Source organism: Mobula birostris, chromosome 3 (genome assembly GCF_030028105.1).
Source record: "Mobula birostris isolate sMobBir1 chromosome 3, sMobBir1.hap1, whole genome shotgun sequence".
Lineage (NCBI taxonomy): Eukaryota > Metazoa > Chordata > Chondrichthyes > Myliobatiformes > Myliobatidae > Mobula > Mobula birostris.
The window spans coordinates 139,062,894-139,090,643 of NC_092372.1; the positions used below are offsets into that span (position 1 = coordinate 139,062,894).

At 39.8% G+C, this 27,750-nt stretch overlaps 1 protein-coding gene across 3 annotated transcripts in view; it reads left to right on the forward strand.

The window, feature by feature from the left end:
* Positions 1-27,235, forward strand: part of dgkb (diacylglycerol kinase, beta) — a 738,504-nt gene extending 711,269 nt beyond the window's left edge. For all 3 annotated transcript variants that reach the window (XM_072251979.1, XM_072251978.1, XM_072251977.1), the window contains one exon: positions 26,560-27,235. In XM_072251979.1, coding sequence (XP_072108080.1) covers positions 26,560-26,655 — 96 coding nt within the window. In that variant the 3' untranslated portion in view covers positions 26,656-27,235. The remainder of the gene's footprint in view (positions 1-26,559) is intronic.
* Positions 27,236-27,750: the final 515 nt, after the last annotated feature.

Consider the following 27,750-nt stretch of genomic DNA (forward strand, 5'->3'; position numbering starts at 1 on the left):
CACATTGGTTGTCAGTCTTTGTATATAGTTTTTCATTGGTTCAATTGTGTTTCTTTATATCCACTGTGAAAGTCCATAAAAAATGAATGATTCCTGCCGGATCGACTTTAACATCAGAGGAGCCTCGGTACATCATAACCTCCCTGGCCCGAGTGACTTTGAATTCCTCTGACAGCCGCTGATGGGGAGCTGCAACTTGGTGAAATGCCCATACAGGGCAATGCAGCTTAAGGTCCGAGGGAGCCCCAATCACCTGCGGAGAAACTGACTGATGGTCTTCCCTAGAGCCTCTGCTGTTGACATTGGCACCTTGTAGACTAGAAGGGGCCAGAGTAGCCATGGCAGGACTCCGTGTTGGTACATCCAGGCTTTGAGTTTTCCTAGAAGCCCCGATTTGTCAATCGTGGTGAGTCAGGTTATCAAGTTGCTCCTGGTTTGTTAAAGTGCGGCTGTGTCCTTCAGGGAACTGTTGAAGATCTTGCCCAGGCTCTTGACTGGTTTTTCTGTCACCGATGGAATCTGGATCCCTCCCAGGGTAAAGCGGAACCGGTCGGCCACTCTTCCCTTTTTAAGGACCAGAGACCTGGACTTAGCTGGTTTAAAGCTCATCCTTGCCCATGAGATGAGCCGTTCCAGCCCTTGAAGGAGCCATCTGCACCCAGGGACGGATGTTGCCATCACCGTCAGGTCATCCATGAATGCTCTTATGGGGGGCTGCCGAGTACCAGATCTAGATATGGGGCCTCTACGTTCCACCTCCACTGACTTGACAATCACGTTCATGGCCAATGAGAAGAGTGACACCGAGATTGTTCAGCCAGTGATTATGCCCTTCTCCAGCCGATGCCAGGCGGATGTTAGTGACCCTGAGGAGACTCTCAACCTGAAGTCGCTGTAATAGTCCAGAATGAGGTTTTGGATCATCTCTGGAACATAGTGTCTTGTCAGTGCTGTTTCAATGAGCTTGTGTGGGATGGATCCATAAGTGTTGGTTAGGCCTAGCCAGAGTGCTGCAAGGTCTTCTCTGCTCTCCCTTGCCTCCTGGATCAGCTGGGTCACCACTCCTGTGTGCTCTAGGCATCCAGGTACTCCTGGGACTCCCTCCTTCTGTACTGAGGTGTCTATGTATCCATTCTTCAACACATCAAAGGAAATCATGTACAGTTTTATGGAGGAGGATAAAGAAATGGGATTATTGCACCAAAAAGCCAAAAGTAGCACATCAGGCCAATTGACCTGTTTTTGGCTGTTGGAGTCTATACTGTTTTCACCTCAGCTTTCGATCCATTTGATTTTATCAGCAGCTCATAATCTTTAATGGACAAAGAATGTCAGCAATATAGAGACTTGTGGCATATCTCATGCTTGTTGTATGCAGATGTTATGTTGATAAATAGTGGGTTTGTACTTGTAATGCACAATGGTTTTGGGACAGCTAAGTGTTATCTTTGTTAAAATATAATGAACAACATTTCAGATGGACACATATTTAAACTAAATTACATCCTTATTAAATAGACATAAGCTAAAAGCTATGAGAAATTTAGAGTTCAAATTTTCTGATTTATTTAACAATTTACCTTCCCTGTCAGAAAAAAATTGCAGTTGACTAATGCAAACCATTATAAAGTCAAATTTAAAAAGAAAATGGTGGTGTGCCAATAAATACTGCATCTTAGTAATTACCAATATTTGGGCAGAGCGAGGGTTGTAACTGATGTTTCTAAAAGACTGTGTACAGTATATTTTCCAGTGTTTACATTTTACCCAGGAAAGGGATGTGTACAAATTATATATCTGTACAGGAAAAATAAACCTCGGATGAATCAACTGAAAATAAACGAAGTGTGAACAGTGGGACTGCGAATGTACATTAACCCGCACAGACAACGAATTTGGCAAAATTCTGAAAATTAATATTTTTATCTTATTCTCAATTATATATTATTTATCGCTGGGAAACAGAGTTAGGATATTCATAAGGATTTGTTAATTGCATGTATGGAGTTTAAGACATCCTCATAAATGATGTTTTGGGGTAATGATCCCTTCCATTAAATAACCCAAAGGACCTGCCCGTGTTTTGGAGTAGCCTCCACAATTCAATAGGAAGGTTTCACTCAGTTTGCAAAATAGGTTACTATCATTGTCCAGCTGTCTCTTCACTGTATAATTCAAACACAATATGAGCATACACATAGTTTTAATTACTACAAAATGTACACAGTGAACAAATAAACTTAAATTAGGCCATATTAGTATATTTGTTTTAATATTCACATTTAATTGCAAAGTCCATTTGGAAATAAATAATTCAAGTGTATAACTTTTAATATTCTGAGGAATATTTCAACTCTGAACTTCATTTTGATGTAGCAGAATACTGTCTTAAGTGTAGGATTGTAGAGGCGATTCAAAACAGTGTGACAATTCCATGGATACTTAAGATATAGATTTTATTATTAGATATTGTGAGTCTCTTAAAATTAGAAATGTTTGCATAACTGTGGAATTATTAAATGTTTTTTAATGAGTAGCAAAATGATAAGTACTTATAAAAATTGGCTTTATTTGCCTCATATATTTCAATACAAAGTGAAATGCAATGTTTTGCATTAAATCAGTGAAGATTACTGGTCACCACATTTCAGGGGCCAACACCTCATTAACCTTAACCATACATCTTTGGAATATGGGAGGAAACCAGAACACCTAGAGGAAACTCACATGGTGACAGGCGAATGTACAAACTCTTTACAGACAGCGGCAGGAGTCAAACACTGATCTTACTGCTGGTGCTGTATTAGCATTTCGATAATTGCTATGCTACCGTGCTGTGCGCCCCTCCCCTCTCACCCCTCCCCCCCACACACACATACAGTATATCCTATATTCCAATCTTCATTGAATACTAAATGTTAAACTCTACTGCACAAAATCATAAAGACCATAAGACCATCAGACATAGGAGCAGAATTAGGCCATTTGGCCCATCGAGTCTGCTCCATCCTTCCATCATGGCTGATTAATTATCTCTCTCAATCCCAATCCCTGCCTTCTTCCTGTAACCTTTGACACACTGGATAATCAAGAACCTACGAATCTCCACCTTCAACATACCCAATGGCTTGGTCTGCACAGTTATCTATGGTAATGAATTCCACAGATTCACCACCCTCTGGCTAAAGAAATTTTTCTTCATCTCTATTCTAAGTGGACACCCCTCAATTCTAACGTCCAACACTTTCCCAATATAGGAAACATCCTCTCAACATCCACTCTATCTAGCCTATCAATATCCAAAAGGTTTCACTGAGATACTCCCTCATTCTTCTAAACTCCAGCGAGTGCAGGCCCAGAGTCATCAAACACTCCACATATGTTAACCCTTTCATTCCCCGGATTATTCTTGTGAAGTTCCTCTGGAGCCTTTTCCATGCCAGTACATCTTTTGTCAGATAAGGGGCTCAAAATTGGTGCGGTTTGGCCAATGTCTCATAAAGCCTCAACATTACATCCTTGCTTTTGTATTATATTCCTCATCAAATGAATGCTGACAATGCATCTCCCATCCTTATTACTGACTCAACCTACAAGTTAACTTTTAGGGAATCCTGCATAAGGAGACCCAAGTCCCTTTTTACCTCTAATTTTTGAATTTTCTCCCCACTTAGAAAATAGTCCATGCCTTTATTCCTCACGTTAAAGTGCATAACTATACACCTCCCTACACTATATTCCATCTGCCACTTATTCGACCATTCTCCCGATCTGTCTCAGTTCTTCTGCAGACACCCTGCCTCCTCAACACTACTTGCCCCTCCACCTATCATTGTATCATCTGTAAACTTGCCATAAAGTCATCAGTTCCTTCATCCAATTTACTGACATATAACATGAAAAGTAGCAGTCCCAATACCGACCCCTGTAGAACAACACTAGTCACCGGCAGCCAACCAGAAAGGGCCCCCTTTCTTCCCAATCTTTGCCTATTGCCAGTCAGCCAATCTTCTATCCATGTTAGTGGTGGTGGTATCCGTTAGTCTCGCAAGACCATGGATCTGCGCCTGGAAAGTCTCTGTCCTGTCCAGAGTGCAGGCCTGGGCTAGGTTGTATGGAAGACCGGCAGTTGCCCATGCAGCAAGTCTCCCCACTCCACGACACCGATGTTGTCCAAGGGAAGGGCAAGGGCCAATACAGCTTGGCACCAGTGTTGTCGCAGGAGTTGCCAGAACAAGGTTGAAGGCAGTGTCGGGCTGCCTTAGGGACTCCAGCTCTGGATTTGTCTTCAGGGTTTACTCCCAAAGCCTTTCCCATGAATGGGTATGGCCGCAAGGCAGCAGGGGTTTGAAATCAGAGTTTATCCATGTTAGTAACTTCCCTGTAACACTATAGACCCTTATCTTGTTAAGCAGCCTCTTGTGTGGCACCTTGTCAAAGGCCTTCTGAAAATTCAAATAACATCCATTAACTCTCCTTTGTCTATCCTGCCTGTTATTTCCTCAAAGAATTCCAACAGAGTTGTCATGCAAGGTTTCTCCTTTAGAAAACTATGAAGACTTTAGCCTATTTTATAATATGTCTCCAAATACTTTGAAACCTTCTCCGTAATAATGGACGCCAACATCTTTTCAACCACTGAAGTAAGGCCAACTGGCCTATAATTTTCTTTCTTCTGTCTTCCTCCCTTCTTGGAGTGACATTTGCAATTTTCTAGTCCTTCAGAACCCTTCCAGAATCTAGTGTTTCTTGAAAGTTCATTACTGATGCCTCCACAGTCTCTTCAGTTACCTTTTTCAAAAACCTGAGGTGAGTTCCACCTGGTCCAGGTGACTTATCTACCTTCAGACTTTTCAACTTCTTGAGCAACATATCTTTAGTAATAGCAACTAACTTACTTCTGTCCCCCGATGCTGTAGTAATTCTGGCACTCTACAATTGTCTTCCACAGTGAAGTCTGACACAAAATACTTATTAAGTTTGTCTACCATTTCTTTGTTTTCCATTGCTACCTCACTAGTATCATTTTCCAGTGATCCAATATCCACTCTCTTCTCCTTTTATTCTTTATATACCTGAAAGACCTTTCTGTATCCTCTTTTAGATTATTGGTTGGCTTTATGTTTCATCTTTTCTCTCTGTTTTGCTTTTTTAGGTGCCTTCTGTTGGTATTTAAAAGTTTCCCAATATTCTGCCACTAATTTTTGCTATGTTATATGTCCCCTTCTTTCGCTTTTATGTTGTTTTGACTTCCTTTGTCAGCCACAGTTGCCTCATTCTTCCTTTAGAATACTTCTTCCAATACTCCCCTAGAAATATCAGCCATTGCTATTCTACCATCATCCCTGCTAGTGTCCTCTTGCAATCAACTTTGGCCAGCTCCTCTCTCATGCCTCTGTAGTTCCTTTTACTCCACTCTAATACTAATACATCTGACTTAACTTCTCCTTCTTAAACCGCAGGATGAATTACATCACATTATGATCACTGCCTTCTAAGAGTTAATTTACCTTAAGCTCCCTAATCAAATCTGTGTCATTATATAACACCCAATTCAGAATTGTCATTCCCCCAGTGGAGTCAACCACAACCTGTTCTAAAAAAAGCATCTTGTAAGCATTCTACAAATTACCTCTCTTCCGGTTCTGCACCAACCAAGTGTTCCAATCTACCTGCATGCTGGTAAGCTATAACACTGCACCCCCCCCCCCCCGGTAATTGACCCCGCAACAGCATCCAAAGTGGTAGACATTATTGAGGTGAATGGTCACAGTGATAATCTGCACTGGTTGCCTATTCTCTTTCCCTCCCCTGACAGTCACCCAGGTGCCGGCCTCATGCAACTTAGGGGGTGACTACCTCCCTGTAGCTCCTATCTATCATCTCCTCAGTTTCCTGTATAAGCCAAGGGTCATCGAAGTGCAGCTCCAGTTCCTTAACACAGTCCCTAAGGAAGCAGGATAGCAAGTATTTTTGATAATAACACCCGGAATACACTTATCCAACGATAAGGTAGAACGACCGAGTTGATCATTTTATCTTGGCTGTAAGCATGTTTACTACCGTTACTCAGAAAGACCTCAGCTGACTGGTGTGACACTGAAGCTAACCTTTTGCTCCAATTGCAGAGCTTTGAGGCTTTTGAAGATTACTTAAAGGGAAAGTAAACCCAGTCCTTTAACCATCTTACTTGGGTTAGATATATGTTTGCCAGTGAGCAAGTCTCAAAACTGGTATTCTGGAAGTAGCCCAGAAGCTCTTCCTAAATTCAGAAATCTTTTCGACAGTAATGTGAGAGCTTCAATATTGCTAAATTCCCCTTCGGAAAGCTACCATTTCTCTTTGGCAGTCCTCTATCATGGAAGATGTGTTGCTTTCACTCTATTTTTGGAATGTGCAAAAAGCCTGGGCAAGAATTCTTTTCACAAAGCAGTAGCCATCGTGCACTGGTTACCTCACAGTCTCGATGGAATGTGTTTTTGTCCAATGGATTAGCGTTACTAAAGATAAAGATTAGTTTTACTTCTCGTGTACATCAAACACACAGGGAAATGCATCATTTGCATCAACAACCAAGACAATCCGAGGAGGTGCTAAGGCAGCTACAAGTGTCGTTATATGTCCAATGCCAATGAGCATGGCCACAACTTACTAACCTTCTCCAATATGTCCTTGGAATATGGGAGGATACGTTATACCTTATTGTCGCCAAACAATTGATACTAGAACGTACAATCATCACAGCAATATTTGATTTTGTGCTTCCGGCTCCCCGGATTACAAATTGATAGTAAATATTAAAAATTTAAATTATAAATCATAAATAGAAAATAGTAAAATGGAAAGTAAGGTAGTGCAAAAAAAAAAAACCAAGAGGCAGGTCCGGATATTTGGAGGGTATGGCCCAGATCCGGGTCAGGATCCATTCAGCAGTCTTATCACAGTTGGAAAGAAGCTGTTTCCAAATCTGGCCGTACGAGTCTTCAAGCTCCTGAGCCTTCTCCTGGAGGGTAGAGGGACGAAAAGTGTGTTGGCTGGGTGGGTCGCGTCTTTGATTATCCTGGCAGCACTGTTCCGACAGCATGCGGTGTAAAGTGAGTCCAAGGCCGGAAGATTGGTTTCTGTGATATGCTGCGCTGTGTTACCCACACAGTTTTGGTGACGAAAATACGGCTGTGGGAATTGAACCCCGTTTGTCCAATTATTAGCGCTATAAAGTGTTTTGCTAACACACATGCTGGGAAAGATAATTAGGGAGTAGGCTCGACTGCAGGACTTAACCTACAGTACATAGACTCTGTGGTTAGTGTTGCTGCCTCGCGCCTCCATGGTCTCAGGTTTGACTAATACCGGGTGCTGTCTGTATGGTTTGCATGTTCTTTTTGTGACCATTTGGGTTTTCCTTTTGTGTGCTGGTTTCCTCCCATGTACCAAAGACATGCTGATTGGTAGGTTAATTTGCTGCTATATATTGTCCCAAGAGTTGGCAGGTTGTGGAATTGTGGATGGAGTGTTGACGGAAATGCAAGAGGATAAATTAGATTTATGTAAATGAATGCCTGATGTTTGGCATTTAGGGCCAAAGACACAGTTTTCTTGCTGTAAGACTCCTTGACAAATGCATATCATGACCTGGACACTGTCCGCACACTTTTCCTTAAAAACTCCTTCTCACAAACATTAACCTGATCTTGTCTCTCCGTTGGAAACAACCCTCTTTAATCTTCCTATCTTTACTTTACTTCCCTTAATTGTTTTCATTAGTCCTCTCCCTCCTCAATTACTCTCCCACTAGCTCATTCCTCTTCACTCTTTTCCTACCCTGTTAGCCCCTTGTCAGCTTCTTTTCATCCTGTCTCCCCTGTTCTCCTGCATCACTTGACAGCTGTCCAAGAGAGAGACCACTTACCAATTGATGCTGATCATCTTCTGCGCTCTCCCTAGTTGTCAATCAACAGCTACATTGCAGAAAGCCAGTCACCAAGTCCTGATCCTCTGAATCTCACTTTGAACTTTCCATCTCTCCCGCAATTCCAGGCCCAAAACATTAAAAGGCATTGTAGGTCAGGGGGGGAGAGAGATAGGAAACAAAAAACAGCATAACAGGAACTGACCAGAAAATACTCAAGGCAACAAATATTCAGAGTTGATACATATCAGTTTACAAGGCAGTATCTTGGATCCCAAATAGTAACTAATTGTGTTTTTTTTCTCTCTCCAGTTAAATTCACTCTGCCTGTTCACTTATTCCTTTAAATATTGCATTTTTTTTAAAAGCAGGTAATTCCTTCCAAAACAAATTTCTGAGTGAGCCTTCTTCCTCGGTACTTTATCAGAGAGCAGTCGATATTCAATCCCCCATTTTCATAGAATATTATTAGCCTTCCTTGTAATCCTTTGAGAAGGTATTTTGAAAATGTGCCCTGATGTAACTATTTCAATGAGTAGTGGAAACAACTTATCACAGCTGTACTATCTTGTTTTGAAGATCTCTATCAGATCACCCCATACTTCAACACCAATAGAAAAAGTTCTAATATCTCAAGATTCTCTCAATGACATCATTGGCTTTATCTGTAGCATTTGTTAAAAAATATTTGTATCTTTCATAAGATAGAAAGTTATCTACAATATTCCAGATGTGGCCAAATTTAATCCTTGCACTGTTTTGTCATGATTTTTTGGTCTAACTTTCTTTAGTTGTAATCCTACAAGAGAATGGAAATCTTGCTCCAGCTGTCCAAGGTTTCCTGAGATTCCTTCTCAAACATTGCCTGCACTTTTGATCCCTATACTTAAGGAAAGATATAAACACAAAAGATTCAGCAGGTGCTGGAAATCCAAAGCAATACACGTGAAATGCTGCAGGAAATCAGCAGGTCAGGCACATCTATGGAAATGAATGAACGGTCGACAGTTTGGACAAGACCCTTCATCAGGATCCTTCAGATCCTGGTGCCGCCTGACCTGCTGAATTCCTCTAGCATTTTATGTGTGTGTTGTTGAGGAAGGATATACATGTGTAAAATTAGTGCAAAATAGGTTCACTTGATTGACTCCTCTGATGAGGGTATTGTTTTGCAAGAAAATATTGAGTACAATGGCACAGAGAAAGTCAGGAATTTAGAAAAAAAATAAGAGGAAACATGAAAGATTTTATGATTTTGATGAAGTGGACACTTGTTGGACATTTTCTTGGTGGAGCAATATAGAATTGTGGGAGGGAGCACTTGTTTTCAGAAGTAGAAATTTCCATATAAGATTCAGTTAAGGAGGAATTTCTTCTTTCAGAGAGTTGTAAATCTTTAGAATTCTCTTCCACAGGGGCCTGTGATGTATTCTCAAAGCTGAGATAGGTATTTTTTTGATGAAAGGGGAGTTGGAGGTTATAGGGGTCAGTTTAGGAGATTGAAAGCAAAGAACAGTGCAGCTACTATCTTATGTACTGGGCCTGCTTCTGTCTTTTTTGTCATGTGTTTTGTCTATGTATTCTATGTCTCAAATATGAAACTGGTTTAATTGCCTTATATAATGACTGGGGCTTCATTCATTGGAGCATAGGAGAATGAGGGGTGAATTTATGGAGATGCATAAAATCATGAGGGACATACGGTGAATGCACAGAGCTTTCTTTTTCCAATGTTGTGAAATCAAGAACTAGAGGCATAAATTTAAAGTGAGAGGGGGAGAGATTTCATAGGAACCTGAGAGGCAACTTTTACCCCCCAAAATAGTAGTCTACGTAGGAAGTGGTTGAGGCAAGTACGTTAACGTCATTTAAGAGACACTTAGAGGAATACAAGGACAGGAAATATCCATATCCAAACCACTCTTAAAACTTTGAATTTGAGTGCACAACTTGTGCTGGAAGTTCATTCCACACTCTCACCACCCTCTGAGTGAAGAAGATTCCCCTCATGTTCCCCTTAAATTTTTCACCTTTCAACTATAACCCATGACCTCTAGTTGTAGTCCCACCCAAAACTCAGTGGAAATAGCCTGCTTGAGATAAAGGCCAAATATGGCAAATAGGACTACCTTAGATGGGCACCTTGGATCCCATGGACCAGTTGGGCTGAAGGGCCTTTCTTCATCCTGTATGGCACTTTGAATATGACTATTTCTCACCTTCTTATTAGTCACCTTTAATGACTATTCCTGTTACCTTTTCAAACTCTTACCTTATTCCCTAGTTACACATGCATCCTAGGAATACTGACATTACAAAACCAAATCAACGGGTTTTCCTTGTGTTCATCTGCCTGCACACTCTGACGGTCGCCACACACCCCAGCGTATCATTACCCTTTCCATTTTTAGTGCTTTATATTTTTTCATACTAATTTTCCCTTGCAGGCCTATCTCTCCTTTCGTTTTCATTTAAACTCTTTCTGTGATTCTTTGGAATTCAGTTTGCCACTCCAAGTATTCATTAGCCTTTCTACTTTATTGCCACTGTTAATCATAGGAAAGCGCAGCACAGAAACAGGCCCTTAGGCCTATCTAGTCCATGCCCAACCATTTAAATTGCCTACTCCCATTAACCTGCACCTGGACCATAGTTCTCCATATCCCTACCATCCATGTACTTATCCAAACATCCGTTAAATGTTGAAATTGAGCTTGCATGCACCACTTCCACATGCAGCTCATTCCACACTCCCACGATCCTCTGAGTGAAGAAGTTTCCGCTCATGTTCCCCTTAAACTTTTCACCTTTCACCATTAACCCATGAGAGTTGTAGTCCCACCCAACCTCAGTGGAAAAATCCTGCTTGCATTTATCCTATCTATACCATCAATAACTATCAAATCTCCCCTCAGTCTTCTACCTTCCAAGGAATAAGGTCCCAAACTCTTCAATCTTTCCTTATGACTAAGCTCTTCAATTCCTGGCAATATCCTTGTAAACTTTCTTCGTACTTTTTCAACCTTATTTACATTTGTGATGTCACTTTCAATGAATTATGGATCTGTTTTCCCGGATCCCTTTGTACTACCGCATTTTTCAGTGTACTGTTGCTCACTGTGTGAGACCTACCGTGGTTGGTCCTACCAAAGTGCAACACCTCACACTTGTCTGGATTACATTCCATCTGGCGTATTTCAGCTCATTTTTCCAAATGGTGCAGATCCTGCTGCAAGCTCTAATAGCCTTCCTTACTGTCTACTACACCCCCAATCTTGGTGGCATCTACAAATTTGCTAATCCAGTTAACCACATTATCATCCAGATCATTGACAATAACAGGCTCAGCATTGATCCCTGCTACACCTCACCAGTATCTCCTCCAGACAGAGAGGCAACCATCTACTACTACTCACTGGTTTCTCCCACAGAGCCAATGCCTAATCCAATTGACTACCTCATCTTGAATGCCGAGTGACTGAACCTTCTTGACCAACCTCCTAAGCAGGACGATGTCAAATGCCTTGCTAAAGTCCATGTAGACAACATCTACTGCCTTGTCTTCATCAACCTTCCTGGTAACTTCCTCGAAAAACTCCATAATATTGGTTAGACACAGCCTACCACATACAAAGCCCCCTAATCAGTCCATGTCTATCCAAATACTCATATATCCAGTCCCTTAGAATATCTTGCCTACTATTGGTATCACGCTCACCAACCAATAATTTCTTGATTTATTTTTAGAGCCTTTCTTAAACAGTGGAACAACATTAGCTATCCTCCAATCTTCCCATACCTTACCTGTCACTAAGAGTGATTTAAATATCTCTGCTAGGGCCCCTGCAATTTCTGTACTTGCATTCCAAAAGGTTGATGGAACACCATGTCAGGATCTAGGGATTTATCCACCCTAATATGCCTCAAGACAGCAAACACCACCTCCTCTGTAATCTATAGCGGGTCTGTGACCTCAATGCTGCTTTGCCTCATTTCTATAGAAGCTGTGTCCATTTCTTGAGTAAATAATGATGCAAAAATTCTAATAAAGATCCTCCCCATCTTTTTTGGCTCCACACATAGATTACCATTCTGATCTTCCAGATGACCAATTATGTCCCTTGCAATTCTTATGCTCTTAGCATTTCTGTAGAATCCCTTAGTATTCTCCTTCACCTTGTCTGCTAGAGCAATCTCATGCCTTTTTTTAGCCCTGCTGATTTCTTTCCTGTGCATTTTGTTTTTTTTTTGTTTTTTTTTTTTTGCATTTCTTATAATCCTCAAGTTCCTCATTTGTTCCTACTTGCCTATGCATCCAATGCACCTTATTTTTGTTCTTAACCAGGGCCTCAATATCTCTTGAAAATCAAGGCTCTCTAAACCTGTTATTTTTACATTTTATTCTAAGAGGCATATAGAAGCTTTGTACTCTCAAAATGTCAGCTTAGAAGACCTTTCAACTACTAAGTACACCTTTGCCAGAGAACAGCCTGTCCCATGGATACTTACATAAAAATTAGGAGCAGGAGTAGGCCATCTGGCCCACTGAGCCTGCTCTGCTATTCAATAAGATCATGGCTGATCTGACCATGGACTCATCTCCACCTACCTGCCTTTTCCCCATAACCCTTAATTCCCCTACTATGCAAAAATCTATCCAACTAGGTCTTAAATATATTTACTGAGGTAGCCTCCCCTGCTTCATTGAGCAGAGAATTCCACAGATTCACCACTCTTTGGGAAAAACAGTTCCTCCTCATCTCCATCTTAAATTTACTCCATCAAATCTTGAGGGTACGTCCCCTAGTTCTAGTTTCACCTACCAGTGGAAATAACTTTCCTGCCTCTAACTTATCTTTCCTTTTCATAATTTTATATGTTTCAGAAAGATCTCTTCTGAATTCCAGCGAGCATAGTTCCAGGTGACACAATCTCTCCTCATAATCTAACCCCCACATCCCTGGAATCAACCTGGTGAACCCTCTCTGCACTGCCTCCAAAGCCAGCATATCCCTCCTCAAGTAAGGAGACCAGAACTGCATGCAGTACTCCAGATGCAGCCTCACTAGTACCCTGTACAGTTGCAGTATAACCTCCCTGCTCTTAAATTCAATCCCTCTAGCAATGAATGCCAACATTCAATTTGCCTTCTTGATAGCCTGCTGCACCTACAAACCAACCTTTAGCAATTCATGCACAAGCACTCCCAAATCCTTCTGCACAGCAACATGCTGAAATCTTTTACCATTTAAATAATAATCGGATCTTCCATTTTTCCTTATCAGAGTTTTTCTGATGCCATCAAAATTGGCCTTTCTCCAATTTAGAATTTCAACCAATGCACCAGACGTGTCTTTTTTCCATATTTACTTTGAATCCAATGGCATTATGATCACTAGATGCAAAGTTCTTCCTATTAAGCAATGGGTTTCACTCTGTCTCTTCTGGCAGCCTCCAAAAAGCGCCCCAAGGAACCAGTCACTACTATCTTCCGATTTACCTATCTCATAATCATGCTTATCTCCCTACCAAGCTTGCCTAGAAGGTACTGTTCTTATCAACCTCCTTCTTGTCCAAATGAACCCTGCCGGGATTGAAGGTATATTGCTTGCAAAGCCTCCTCCCCAGAACATCAATCAGCTCAGAATGAAGCCCTTGGTCATCCACAAGCTTACCTTGGTTGACTTCCTTGACATCTTTGCCTTGACAGTAACTAACTGATGGATTATGACAGTTACCCCTGTCATGAATATCAATGGTCCAACATAGAGGTTTGCAGGTCTTATCATTCTAAATCACACTTTGATCCATTCTACTTTCCTCAAGAAAACTCCTCTGGCTTTTCTTCTTCAGCATTCATTTTATCTGTTGAATCTGATTTAAAATTTTGTGCTGCTTATCCGAGTACACTGAGATATCACCACAGATATCTGCCTTCAAACAATCTTATCGTTGATAATAGCACATTTCAGCACAGTGAATAGAGGGCATCATATTCCCTTTGTGTTGATCACAACTTCATATCTTGGTCATATGTCTCACTTTGAATATCTACACAAACTGAATTTCATGTTAGTTCTTCACAAAATAATGTTGTTTTGCCAAAATTCTGATTGACCCAGGTTGATAGAACATAGAACATAGAATACAGAGCGGTACAGCACAGGAACAGAGCCTTTGATCTACAATGTTGTGCCAAACTAGCTAAAAAGTAAATTTAAAAAAACAGAATCTAATTCCTCTTGTCTACACAATGTCTATATCTCTCCATCTTCCTCACGTTCATGTGCCTATTTAAACATCTCTTAAAAGCCTCAAAAGTACTTGCTTCTACCACCATAATAGGCAGCACATTCAAGGCATCCACCACTCTCTGAGTAAAAAACTTACCCCTCACATCCTCTTTGAACCTACCCTCTCTCACCTTCAATGCATGCTCTCGGTATTAGACACTTCTACCCTGGGAAAAAGATACTCCCTGTCTACTTTATTAATGTGTCTCCTAATCTTTAAACCTCTGTCAGATCTCCCCTTAGCCTCTGCTGCTCCCAAGAAAAGAAACAGAAAAAAAACAAAGAACAAAGAGAAATTATATGAAATGAGAAAATATCATCTCCAATCAGGAACATTGGTGACTTATTGGAAAAACACTGCCACTTAATTTCCCTGGATTACTCCTTTTTCATTCATTGAAGCAGGATTACTGCTTCCTTGACCTTATGAAATTATTTTTTTTCTTTTCCAAGAGTTTGGAAACCAATGGACAAAGGTTTAGTAATTGTGTTTCCATACACTTTACAGGATACTTGTAATTGGTCTGCACACACAAAATGCTGGAGGAAACTCAGCAGGTCAGGCAGCATCTATGGAGGGAAATGAAGAATTGAAGTTTCAGGCCAAGTCCTTCATCAGTAATAAAGGGTCTCAGCCCAAAAAGTCAACTATTTATTTTCCTCCATAGATCTTCTGGACCCACTGAGTTCCTTCAGCTTTTAGTGGGTATTGCTCAAGATTTCCAGCATCTGCAAAACTTCCTGTGTCTCTTGCAAGTGGGCCATTACCTTCCTTTTAACTTCCACTTCTAATAATTATCCACTCTTTCTCCAATCCCATGTGAAAAATTAAGCAAAATAAATCAATTCCTATTTCTACTTCCATCCCTAATTTGACTTCTGAATGGATTAATTACCTTGAGTGATACCTCATTCATTACTTTGTTTCACAATTATATTATTTTTAATGGAAGAAAATAATATTTTCAATGAAGTGCATTCACACAGATTTTTTTGCTCATTTTCTCCCAGCATACATTAGCCATGTTCCTGTATGTGCTTTGACCTCACAAATTTAAACCATGAATTCTCCTAAGGACTTCAACCAAATATCACAGAATCAGCTCTTTTTAATATTGCTAGATGGGACTAAAAAGTTTAAATAATTGTTCCCGTAGCTGACTTAGGTAGCTCAGGACACTAATCAGATTGGGCAAAGATATTCTGACTTAGCTGCAACTGTACTGCACTTAAAATTGGAACCAGCAGGCAGAAAACTTAGTACATATTTCTGCAATCAACAGTAAATTTACTGATGAAACTGGATTGGGGCTTGGAAAAGGTGATATTAATTATCAAGGTGTGTGTAAATTCATCAGCTCTGACCATCAAAGGAAGAAGCAACTGAAGGCTTGGTATCTCCCAAACCCTTCCCAACTTGATTTATGTTTTAAAAATTCCAAATGCCCAGGTACAGTTACAAGTCTTAATACAAAACCACCAACTTCCAAACATACATACTTCCAAACATGAAGGAAATCAATTATACAACTGAAGAACTACACTCTTTGTATTAACTTTAAACTATCATTTTCACTATGGGTTCTCCATAAAGAAAAAATAAAAGCTCCCCAGGAGCTGTCAAATAACTCGACCACAGCCAGAAGTGACACCAAACCTGCAGCTGAGGATAATCCCGGTAATTCCCATGAATGACTAGCAGCAGGCAGATCAGCAGAGTCTTCTCAAATTCTCCGGCAGAGCGATGTAGGGATGTCACTTTGCTGACACCATTAAGGAAGGAGGCTCGATGCTAGTTGGGAAGACTCTACAAGTGGTTAGAATTAATTACATAGAATTTCATTAAGTAAATGCTGCAAAAATGGGTTGTTTGACCCAACTACAGATTCTAGTGTTTATGTCCATATGAGCCTCTTCTCACACTATTTTGTCCAGCTCTACTTACCAGTCCATCAACTAATTTCTCATTCATATATTAATGTAGCTTCATTTTAAGTGCTAGGTAGTTCAAATGTAAGTCAGGCGGATTTGTTTCCGGAAATTGTGTTTTTAGATGCATTATCTGAGTAACTTGAGGTGTGACATGAGGTAAGCTACCATCCTTTATTACTATTATTTTACTATCGTTACATGTAGCAAGATTCAAAGAATTTGATAGCAAAATAGTTGTTCTGCATGCCATACTATTACACTGAGGTGATTGGAAAAACAGAGAATGTCGAATAGTGAGCTACACTTACAGAGAAAGTGCAGTGCAGAGAGACAAATAAAGTGCAAGGGCCACGGCAAGTTAGCTTGGGAGATCAAGAATTTGAGTTTGCCCTTTACAATATAGAACATTAGAGCACAGTACAGGCCCTTCTGGCCATGATGGTGTGCTGTGATATATATTCACTTTCCAGGACCTGAGAGGTTTATTGCTAACCTCAGCTTTTTTGCACAGTGGCATGGCCTTTCCAAAGGGTCAGAGTTGTTGGTTACAAAGTTAGACTTCTAACAAGTGTTCTTTTCTCAGATTTTTGTTATAAACAAAAACCAGTCTCCAGTTTTTAATGTAAATTATAAGCAATAATCAGTTTGAAGTTAGATGTACAGCTTTGCCAACAGTGTTACAGAATACAGGCTGATAGCCCACAGCAGGTGGCTGCCTGCTAAGAGTTCTGCTTTGCAAAGTGGAGTGACCAAGACATTCACACAAAATACTAGAGGAATTCAGCAGCCCAGGCAGCATGTATGGAAAAGAATGAACAATCGATGTTTCGAGCCAAGACCCTTCATCAGGAGGTGTCACGGCTCGAAATGTTGACTGTTTACTCGTTTCCATAGATGCTGCCTGGCCTGCTGTGTTCCTCCTGCATTTTGTGTATGTTGGTTGGTTTTCTGGCATCTGCAGATTTTCTCTTGTTTGTAACCAAGAAGTTCTCTACATCAGCTAAACGCAGGATAATAGCATTGTGTCACTTAATATATCAAACATTGTTACAAATAAGGATGCTTCTGTACTCCAAGGTCAACCCTCAAAGCATTAATTGTGGGTGTCTGGGATCTCTGTCACCAGAAACTTTTAAGACTATCTGTGTGAGTTACTTTGTCACAGCAAAGGTATATGGAAATAAGATTTAGTGCTTTCCCAGCATATATGATGAATAAACTCTTCTCGGGCTTCCAGCCTGGTACTGGTATTGATCTTAACTGAAGTTTCGATGACAAACTCTGCCACCTTTATCAGGGATGATGCCAGGGCACGTCTAGTCTGGTGGTATTTATACCCCCGTTGTCCATCCCTCCTGATTGGTTAGTCCTCATCCAATCATATTTCCACTCTCCCACTTCATTTACAATGGAACTCCAGTTCTTACTTAGAGCAAGAACTTTATCTTTGGTAGAGTTCATTTCCTCTAGTTTTCTTTCAATGGTTTCCTTCACCAGGCAGTCCCAAAATCCATCGGCATGGCACAGTAGATTTGAGCTGTCAAAGTCAATCCTATGGCCATTGCAAATGCAATGTTCTGCTCCTATCAGTTTCTCTGAGTAACCCAAACAGATACACCTTCTGTGCTCTTTGGTGTGGGTTTCCATTGTGCATCCTCTCTGGCCGATGTACACTGCTCCACATTCACAGGGAAACCTTATTTCCTCATGGAGACCCTCCAGGTCCAAAATAGTTTTCTCACAGTTAATCAAGGTAGAATGAACCACTGTGCATTGGAAAGCATGACGGTGGCTGTTATTGTTGAGGTGCTGTATAGGTCTATGTGAGTGGGTTTCTGATGGACAGCATGTCCGAGGCTATCGTTCGGTTGCTGTCATATTAGAACATCCAGAAGAAAATAAGATGATTATGCACGATGTTCCTACAGAATAGCTACAAGCTGAAGGAAATTAATTGTGCCCTTTAAACTACAACTACTATGTTGACTCAGGCCTAGGGGGTCGGCGTCGGGCATGATGACGGACTCTCCACTTTTCCCTCTCCCTCAAGTGTGTGTTCAGTTCATCTACATTAGCCGTGCCGCTGTCTTCTTGGAGCGTGTTGACCATAGTCTTGGGAGGGCGCCCAGGGTTCATCCTCCCATGCTTGGGCTCTCATACGATGACTAGGCTGGCAGGTAGCTCGGGGTGGCGTAGACAGTGCCCCACTAGTTGCAGTCTTCTCGCCTCGATTTTAGTGGTGAGCATTGGTAGGTTGTCATAGAGCTCGACGTTCGTCGTGTGCTTTTGCCAACTCACGTCAAGAGCCAGCCAGTGCATTCATGTATAGCAACCATCTAGAGACTTTTGCATAGTCTTGGTGAGTGTCCACGTCTCGCATCCGTACGTAAGAATAGACTCTATGACTGCTATGAAGTTCTTCTTCTTAAGCCCTCTGGTCAGGTTCAACTTCCAGATTTCCTTCATGTCATTCATAGCCCTCCACGCTAGCACCTTCTGTATCTTTATGTCCTTCTCCGAAGTCATTATTCTTGACCCAAAGTACTTACAGTCAAAGAACGGTATCATTCTTTATGGTCTTGAGAGTACCTTTGTCGCAGTTAAATGCCATGTGCCCTGTCTTTTTAGCATTTAGGTGAAGTCCAACTTTATTGCACTCAATTTCCACTTTTGTCAGTAGCTGCTGTGCTTCCTCCATCTGGTCAGAGAGCAGAACTATATCATTTCCAAAATCGAGATCTGTGAGCGTAACTGGTCTGACCCTTTTGGTTTGTGCTGGTTTTATGGTAAAACCAAGCTTGTCATGAACTTTGGTAGCTTGACGCAGAGCATAATCAAGGATGATTATGTAGGGTGCCAGAGTGTCTTCTTGCAGCGCACCAGCTAGGAGCTCGAACACTGCTGTTTCTCTGTCTGGTGATACAACTTTCGCCATGGTTTAGGTATAGCTGGACTCTATTGCTCTCAGTAGATGGTCTGGCACTCCGTAAGCTTTCAGGATCTTCAGCATTTTAAAGGGCCGACAAAAAAACCAGGAAACCGTCGCTACCTCCTGTCTTTCCTATATTTCCATGGTTTCTGGAAATATTGCCAGGTTTCTGAAGACATACTGGATTAATACCATCCACATACTCATAAAGAAGTTCAAATCACAGCTTATGCGGGTCAAGACAACCTGGGACGCAGAATGATTGGCATTTACAGGATTCCCTGTGAATGCGGAGCAGCATATATCGGCCAGATGGGGGACACGGTGGAAACCTGCATCAAGGAGCACAGGAGGTGTATCTGTTTGGGATGCACAGAGAAACTGGCAGTAGCAGAACATTGCATTTGCAATGGCCATAGGATTGATTTCAATGGCACAAATCTATTGTGCTGTGCCAATGGCTTTTGGGACCGCCTGGTAAAGGAAGCCATTGAAATAAAACTTGAGGAAAAGAATTTTAACAACGACAAAGGTCTCACTGTAAGTAAGAACTGGAATTCAATTGTAAAGAAGGTGGGAGAGCAGAAACCTGATTGGACGAGGACTAACCAATCAGGAGGGACGGATGATGGGGGTATAAACACCACCAGACTAGACATGCCCAGGCATCATCCCTGATGAAGATGGCAAAGTTTGTCATCAAAATGTCAGTTAGAATGGATACCTGTAACCAGTTGGAACCCCAAGAAGAGTTTATTAATATCTGGAAAACATCACATGTAGAATATGTCATCTTGTATAAATATTTGAAAGCATTAGAGGTTGTTAGAAATGACATAAAAATGACAGGGTGATGGAGTGGCAAAAAGAAGAACTAGAATTCATTCCTCAACCTTCCGCTTCTGCGACAGATAATTTATTCATCTGCAACTCATTGGTATGTTCTTTTAGTTTGTAAGAATTGTACCTGTGTTTGAAGATCCTTTGTAATTTGTAAATGTTTTGTAATTTGGAAACCTTTTATAAATCTGATATTGTCTGTGAGTGTTAAATTTGTGTTAAGAATTATGTGTCTAAATTTAAATGTATATAATTTAAAAAATAAAATAACTACCTTGTAAGCTAGAAGTATCTCCTCCCTGGTAAGGAGAAGAATCCACCACTTGTGCAGTGGGTATTGGCAGCTGAACACCACCATAGAGACTAGACAGGGAAGCAGGATAGTCCTTGAAGAGTAGGTGGATACAGTATAACCTCCTTTTAGTGAGGATACCTGTAGACATTTATACCATGTCACGTACCCCGTGACAGGTTAAAGAAACAGCAGAAATGGAAAACACTTTGGAGCCCAGTATTGCTATTAACTAATAATATTTATTAGTAACTATGCAATACAGTAATATAAATGCAGATATATCAAATAGGTTAGCAATGATTTTATATATATATATATGTAAATGTGGAGATATACGAAACCCAAGCTTCTTCAAGTATGGGGATAAATAGATAGTCTTACGATGTTGAGTAAAATTCAGTTCAGTTCGTGGTATTGAGTTGAGTAGTGATGGAGAGAGAGAGAGAGGGAGCAATTTGAGTCTTCAAGTGAGCTGATGCCGTCGATCTTCCCGTTGTCCTCCAAATTCCTTTAGAAGTCACCGACTGTGACCACAACAAAGGGGACCGTTCTTCTGTGGTGGAATTATCAATCCAGGTGAGGGTTGAAACACGAATAACTCCCCACTGGTCACACCCTTTTCACACTGTGAGAGCCACTGATCGATCCTCCAAAGCTCACCGTTTCTGTGGGCACAACAAAGCTCATTCAGTGTCCAAAACCATGTGTCTGCAGGTCTATCATCTGATCTTCTATCTATCTCACCGTGCTGAATACCAACTGTCTCTCAAGTAGCTCCTTCCTTCTTTCTCTGTAAAAACTTAGAAGCAGGCAGCCTCCTTGTAGAAAGTATAAACAAACTGTGAGCAGTCTTTGCCTCTCTCTCTTTCTTTCTCTCTTTTTAACAAGGTGTCCGTGTTCCACAACTCTCTCTCTCTCTTTCTTTTAAAAGCACAGTTCATAGGGGTAATCCAGGATCCCGTCACAATCAGATATAGCTTAAAATGAGTTTAGGGCTTTACCATCACAGTGCAGCCTTATCAAACCTGCATACTCTAAGATCAATCTAACCCTTCCCTCTTGCAAAGCTCCCCATTTTTCTATCTTTCTTCAATGTCCCTAATGTATTTGTCTCTACCACCACTCCTGGCAACACGTTCCATACACCTTCCGCTCTGTGTATTTAAATCAAACTTACCTCAGACCTCCCCACATACTTTCCTCCAGTCACCTTCAAATTACGCCCTCATCATATTAGCCATTCCTGCCATGGGAAAAAGTCTCTATCTATTCACCTAACCTATCTGTTCTTATCATTTTGTATACTTTTGTCAATTTACCTCTCATTCTCCTTCACTCCAGAGAGAAAAGCCCTAGCTCACTCAGCCTATCCTGATAAGACATACTCTCCAATCCAGGCAGCATCCTGGTAAATCTCTGCTGCATCCTCTCTAAATCTTCCATATCTTTCATCTAATGAGGTAACCAGAACTGAACACAAAATTGCAAGTGTGGTCTAACCTAGTTTTTTAGAGCTGCAGTATCACTCCATGGCTCTTGAACTCAGTCCCCTAACTACTGAAGGTCAACACACCATACGCCTTTTTAACCACACCATTAACTTGTGAAAGTAGATTGATTAGTTAGAAATGAACTGGATTGCATTTGTCCTGCCTTTTTTGTACAGGGGAGCCCTGAGCATGTTTCCACGTTGTTCTTAGGCGCCAGAATTATAACTATACTGGAACAGTTAGCTTGGGGCAATGAGTTCTAAAACGAGCCTTCCATGGTGCAGCTAGGACGTTGACTAATTGCAGAGCCTTTGCTGTCAGGCTTTTCTGGCTGTGATTATGTTGTGAAAAAAGCTCGACAGGTAAAACCTGACGTGAAATGAAGGAAAGAGAAAATCTTAGAATGCCAGCATATAACTTACTTAGCTACCGAAATAAGATGTTAACTGATGTTTCTCAGATGGGAAAGAAATTACAGAATATAAGATTGGCTTATATTATTCACCTTAAGTTCTTGATTTCTAAATGTATAGTCCTTCTTACATCATGCATATCTTCTTGTCAATGGATTTTATTATCCCATAACTCTGGGGTTCTACACAAGCCTTTAGAATTCAGAAACCTTGTATTGTTTCCATTTACTGTTAATAACTCCCTAAGTAGTATCATTTTTAAGTTTCTGACTTGATCTTTTCTCCTTATTATTTCATGGAACTGCAAAGCTTGATTCATTTTCTTTTGGAGTTATGTTAGTTTAATAGCTTATCAATCGTCTAGAATTTCCATTGTGGCTTTGAGTTTTATTTGTCAACTTTTATCTTCCTATTTCATCTGAATAAGGCCATCCATTATACTGTTATTGTATAAATTTGTCCACTTTTCTGTTTGTACACTGAAGCTCATTATGCTGTGTTTCACAAATATTGCTGAGCTTTAAGATTTCTTCATCGGTATGGTTCATTGATTTGATGAGACAGTATATCTTGTACTGTAAATAAACCCTTACTTTCACTTCACAGTTCTTTAATATGAGGCAGTCAACGATGACAAGATGAGGGTGAGCTAATCCAGGCTACAGATTAAATATGAAATGATGTCTGATTACTTGTGGGCAAAGATAAACTACCTCTAATTAGGGATGGAAAAATCTTTATAGTATGAATGAACTGAGAGATAATGGGGCAGGAATTCAACACACTGCCAGCAGTTTTACAGATGAAAGTAACTTAGTCAGGAAATTAAAATTAGCAAAGGAGGAACCATGCTAAATCTGCATAGGATTCCAATTTTTGGTACTTTTGGTACATTGGCCTTTATTAAAGTATTGAGTATAAGAGCTGGAATGTTATGATGAGGTTGTATAAGGCATTGGTGAGGCCGAATCTAGAGTATTGTGTTCAGTTTTGGTCACCAAATTACAGGAAGGATATAAATAAGGTTGAAAGAGTGCAGAGAAGGTTTACAAGGATGTTGCCGGGACTTGAGAAACTCAGTTACAGAGAAAGGTTGAATAGGTTAGGACTTTATTCCCTGGAGCGTAGAAGAATGAGGGGAGATTTGATAGAGGTATATAAAATTATGATGGGTATAGAGTGAATGCAAGCAGGCTTTTTCCACTGAGGCAAGGGGAGTAAAAAACCAGAGGACAAGGGTTAAGGGTGAGGGGGGAAAAGCTTAAAGGGAACATTAAGGGGGACTTCTTCACACACAGAGTGGTGGGAGTATGGAATGAGCTGCCAGATGAGGTGGTAAATGCGGGTTCTTTTTTAACATTTAAGAATAAATTGGACAGATACATGGATGGGAGGTGTATGGAGGGCTATGGTCCGTGTGCAGGTCAGTGGGACTAGGCAGAAAATGGTTTGGCACAGCCAAGAAGGGCCAAAAGGCCTGTTTCTGTGCTGTAGTTTCTATGGTTTATATGGTAATTTCAGATCATTGATCACAAAATTCACATCCAAGCATGTACTGGATAGCCCACAAATACAACACCCTGTTAGTGGTCTTTGCAGAACATTCAAAATAAAACCTCCAAAAATTGTGATTTATTTCTGTAACAAAATGTGCAATTTTAAGTCTATCTTTGAATACAACCCATTATACATCCCTTTAGATAGTGAAAAATGCATCTGTGTTGACAGTTCAATAGGAAAATTTCTATTATAGTGGCTGTGAATTCATTATGACTAACATGGACACTTGAACACATTATTCTAGCAAATCCTGCAAAGAAAAAAATGAACATAGAAATTTAGTTTTAGTGATGCCTCTCAACATACCATCCTAGAACAACCATCAGCAGTAGGAACCTAATTTCATAACATTCAGTTGTTAACACTTCATCTGCAGTGTCTCCAGCATGTCTGGAATATGAAACTAAACATAACAGGATATGTAGATGCGAGAGGTATTACTTGTTCATGTGATAAGATAGAGACTTATTTTCATTCTCAGAAAACTACAACTTTTTGAACTAGCATGTGGTATAAATCTAAATTCTCCTAACTACTGTAAAAATTATAGCCAAAGAAGGATTGTCTGCCTATAAATGAAAACATTGTTGTCAAAGATTAGTATTGCTCTGTTTTTGGGTGAATCTGCACGTTGTGCACAGGCAGATATTTGTATGTAACTAGCTTTTAGATCAACTTTGAGAAACTGTGATTTTATTCAGATATCACTAACTTAGACCTTTCAGATAAAGCTAATTGATTTCAGTCCAAAATTTTGATATTCTGATTTAGATGACTAATTTATCAAAGGATTTAGTCAGAGTTGGTTAATTTTATATTCTTGCATTGATCTAAAATTCTTGGGTTACAAGTTGGAGAGAAATTCTGTCAGTATAGAAGCGTATCACCAGCTAGTTAATCAGTCCTAAAGATGATTGTGACCCTTTAAAGGAGGAAAGGTTGCGGTGAAAGGTGGAAAAGAGGACATAGGCAGCCTGGCAAAATCTCGGTGATTTCTGTTTCCCAAAATCTTTAAAAGAAGCCTGGTGAATACCCAGTCAAGTTGTAAGTGAAGCCATCATTGCGTCACGTACATAACCTGACATAAACCAATCAACTTGCTGTGCATTGCTTTAAATTTTGAATTGGTTCTAAGATGACCACCAGTTTAAGTAAACATTTAGATAACACAGTACACTGATTACACTAGCCAATGAAAACACCAAAAAGAATTCCATATTCCAATGAAAACCACAAAAGGAGAGGAAGGTAATTCTACTATTAATTCTCTTAATAGTTGTTTACAAAATTATTGACAACTAATTTACACTGTGTGCTTTAACATTCTGGTCAAATAAGCACACTTCAATATAAGAGAAATAACTATGACAAAATTCTAATTAATTTGTAACAATTAAATTAGTGATAAAAGATAAAAATTCAGTAACTAGTAATTAAATTTAAAATATTCAGAAGTGTCGTGTCGCAGTGTCTGAAGAATATTTAATTTCCATTTTTGTTCAGCACTCCATCTATAACAACCTGAAGCTTGACAGGTCTATTAATTTCAAGGCTCAGGGATACCTATTAGTATAAAACATGGAAAAATACCATTAATCATTTATTTTAATTTTGCATTTCTGTCATTTTCATAGCAGGTTATAGAATTGCAATGACACAATAATGTCCCTAGTCTAACGTTGTGAAAGAATACTTTAATTGCTATGTTCCAAGTAGAGTTGATGTTCATTACTTCTGATTGCAGTGATATAATACGATTACATTTAGTACATTTTGATGCAGCTGTCCTCGAAAATAAAATTATCACCTAAGAATTTTTCCCCAGAAAGCACCATCTGCATTAAGCAAATTTAAAAAAAAAATGAAATGAGTATCAGATCCACAGGAATGTTACCAGTTTAATAAAAGGTAGGAAGTCCATTTGACATTCACTGGACTTGCCAGCGTTAATGCTAATTATCATATAATTAGCTAAAGTAGCTGTATATGAAGGAAAAAAATATGAAAAGGAACAAATTGCAACCATTATTCCAAGATAGTTAACGAAGACCAATATTTTAATGACTGACCAAAAAAAAGGCTCACATGTAACAAGATGGAAATAGGAAAAAGTGAAGGGACACTTTTAGGCAGTTTCTAGAGTAAGTTACATAGTCGAAGGGCCTGTAATATGTTGTAGATTTCTATGTCTATGACTCTAGTCCCTTTCAGAGGCTAAAGTTCCAGGCCAGCTTGTTATAATAATGACCAGCTGAACGTCTGGAAGAAACAAATCAACCATTTTCCCAGCTGGCAAAACATCCAGTCACACCGTGGTTGCTAAGTATAGCTGTTTTATGGATTAAAAGTTAATGCTCTGAAAACTATGTATTCATGTGATTAATACTCAAATCTGTTTAAAAACAATAACAGGGTGAGGGGGATTGATTCCTTTTTCAGTTAAAATTATGAAAGATATTTTGTTCTTTTTGATTGTGTCAATATTGACCGTGCAAGACACTCCTTCACAGATTGTATTGGGCAGAACTACTAGAGTAAATGCATTAATTCTCAAGTAACTTGCAGTCTGTAGCATTAGAAGAAAAAAATATAAATGGCATACAATGCAATAATTTCTCCAATATGTTATCAAAAATGTACTACTTAACTGTGTAATTCAAAAGTTCCAATTGCAGTCAAAAATCCTCATTCATTACCATGACCCATATAAGGAAGAGAATATTTGGCATAACTAAAAGGATTGCAATTAAGAATCCTATTTTTCTGATTGGTGAATCATTTGAGTAATCCAATATATATTTTAGTCAATCTAGTATTATGATGATTTTATAAAACAGCTCCAATATTAATTTTAAACTCATTCAATCTCCTCCCTCCCTCTATTTCTGTTTTTCACAGATTACAATAAATCACAAGAACCAAGCCCCGATGCTGAGGGCACCACCTCCCAAGAGTGGCTTTGTTTCTTCAATCATCAAGAGGACTAGGAGTTAAAGATACAAGAAAGAAAAAAAACTATGTGCATTTTTCTCTTCAAGTGAGAACAAGGAATTATGAAAAAGTTGCCCTCTCTCTCTGCTGGAATCTTGCCATGAAAGTACATACTGAAAATCTGATTTTACATAGTCGTCCTGGCCACTTACAATCATATTCAGAAAATCAGGTAATAGATGACCAAAATTGCATTAGGCACCATTAGCAGGTGAGGTTTTCCCTTACTGCAAAGGCAGAACAGCCCCCTTCCCCCAAACTAAATTACTGTAGGCCATTTATTTGCACAGTTGTCATTTCTATGATTGAATATAAGAATTAAATCATGAAAGTTTTGTTGGAATGTGTGCCGTTGGTCTGTGGCATACAGATGACAAGCATTTATCTTCTACAGCAGATTTAGCCTCCCAGCTTTAACCTTTTGGCAAGTGTTGGGGAGACAATTTTTGCCTCAGAGCTATTTCCTTTGCAAAAGCTTCCCTGTCATTAGGACAGAGGGCTAAAGTGACAGCAATTAAATATATTAAACTTTAATACAGAACAAACCCATTTTAAGAGCAGTTGTGTCACATTAGAAACATTTATAGGGAGTTCCTTGTCCTCTATTGAAACTAAAATGTTAACAATTCCTTAAGAATTTTGTACAGAATGTATCAGAGAACCTATTACTGGTATAATGCAGCAGTATTTTCAATCCTATTATTAGATGTACAAAATATGATGGAAAATTCTTTTGAAGCAGTTTGTCAGATCTCAGCTTTTCATGAGATCTGACAAGTTGCTTCAAAAGCAACTTTCAGAGGGGCTGGAGACTTGGGTGGGAGGTGCTCCTTTATTTTTCCTACCAATTTGCTCAAATACTGTTGCAAATGACTGAAATTGTGTACACAACATAAAAAAGCTGGCAATGCAGCTAAATTCTCTGCTAGTGATTCTGTACTTCTGATGTTTCCCACACAAAATACCATTCAGCAGAAGGGTTTACAAGAAGTCAAGGGTGAAGAGGCTGTAAGAATCTGCGATTCAGGTAATAAATGGATCTTTGTGTTATGTTTTCAGTGTCTTACACTCCAGGGCTGTAGGACAAACTCAGAATAT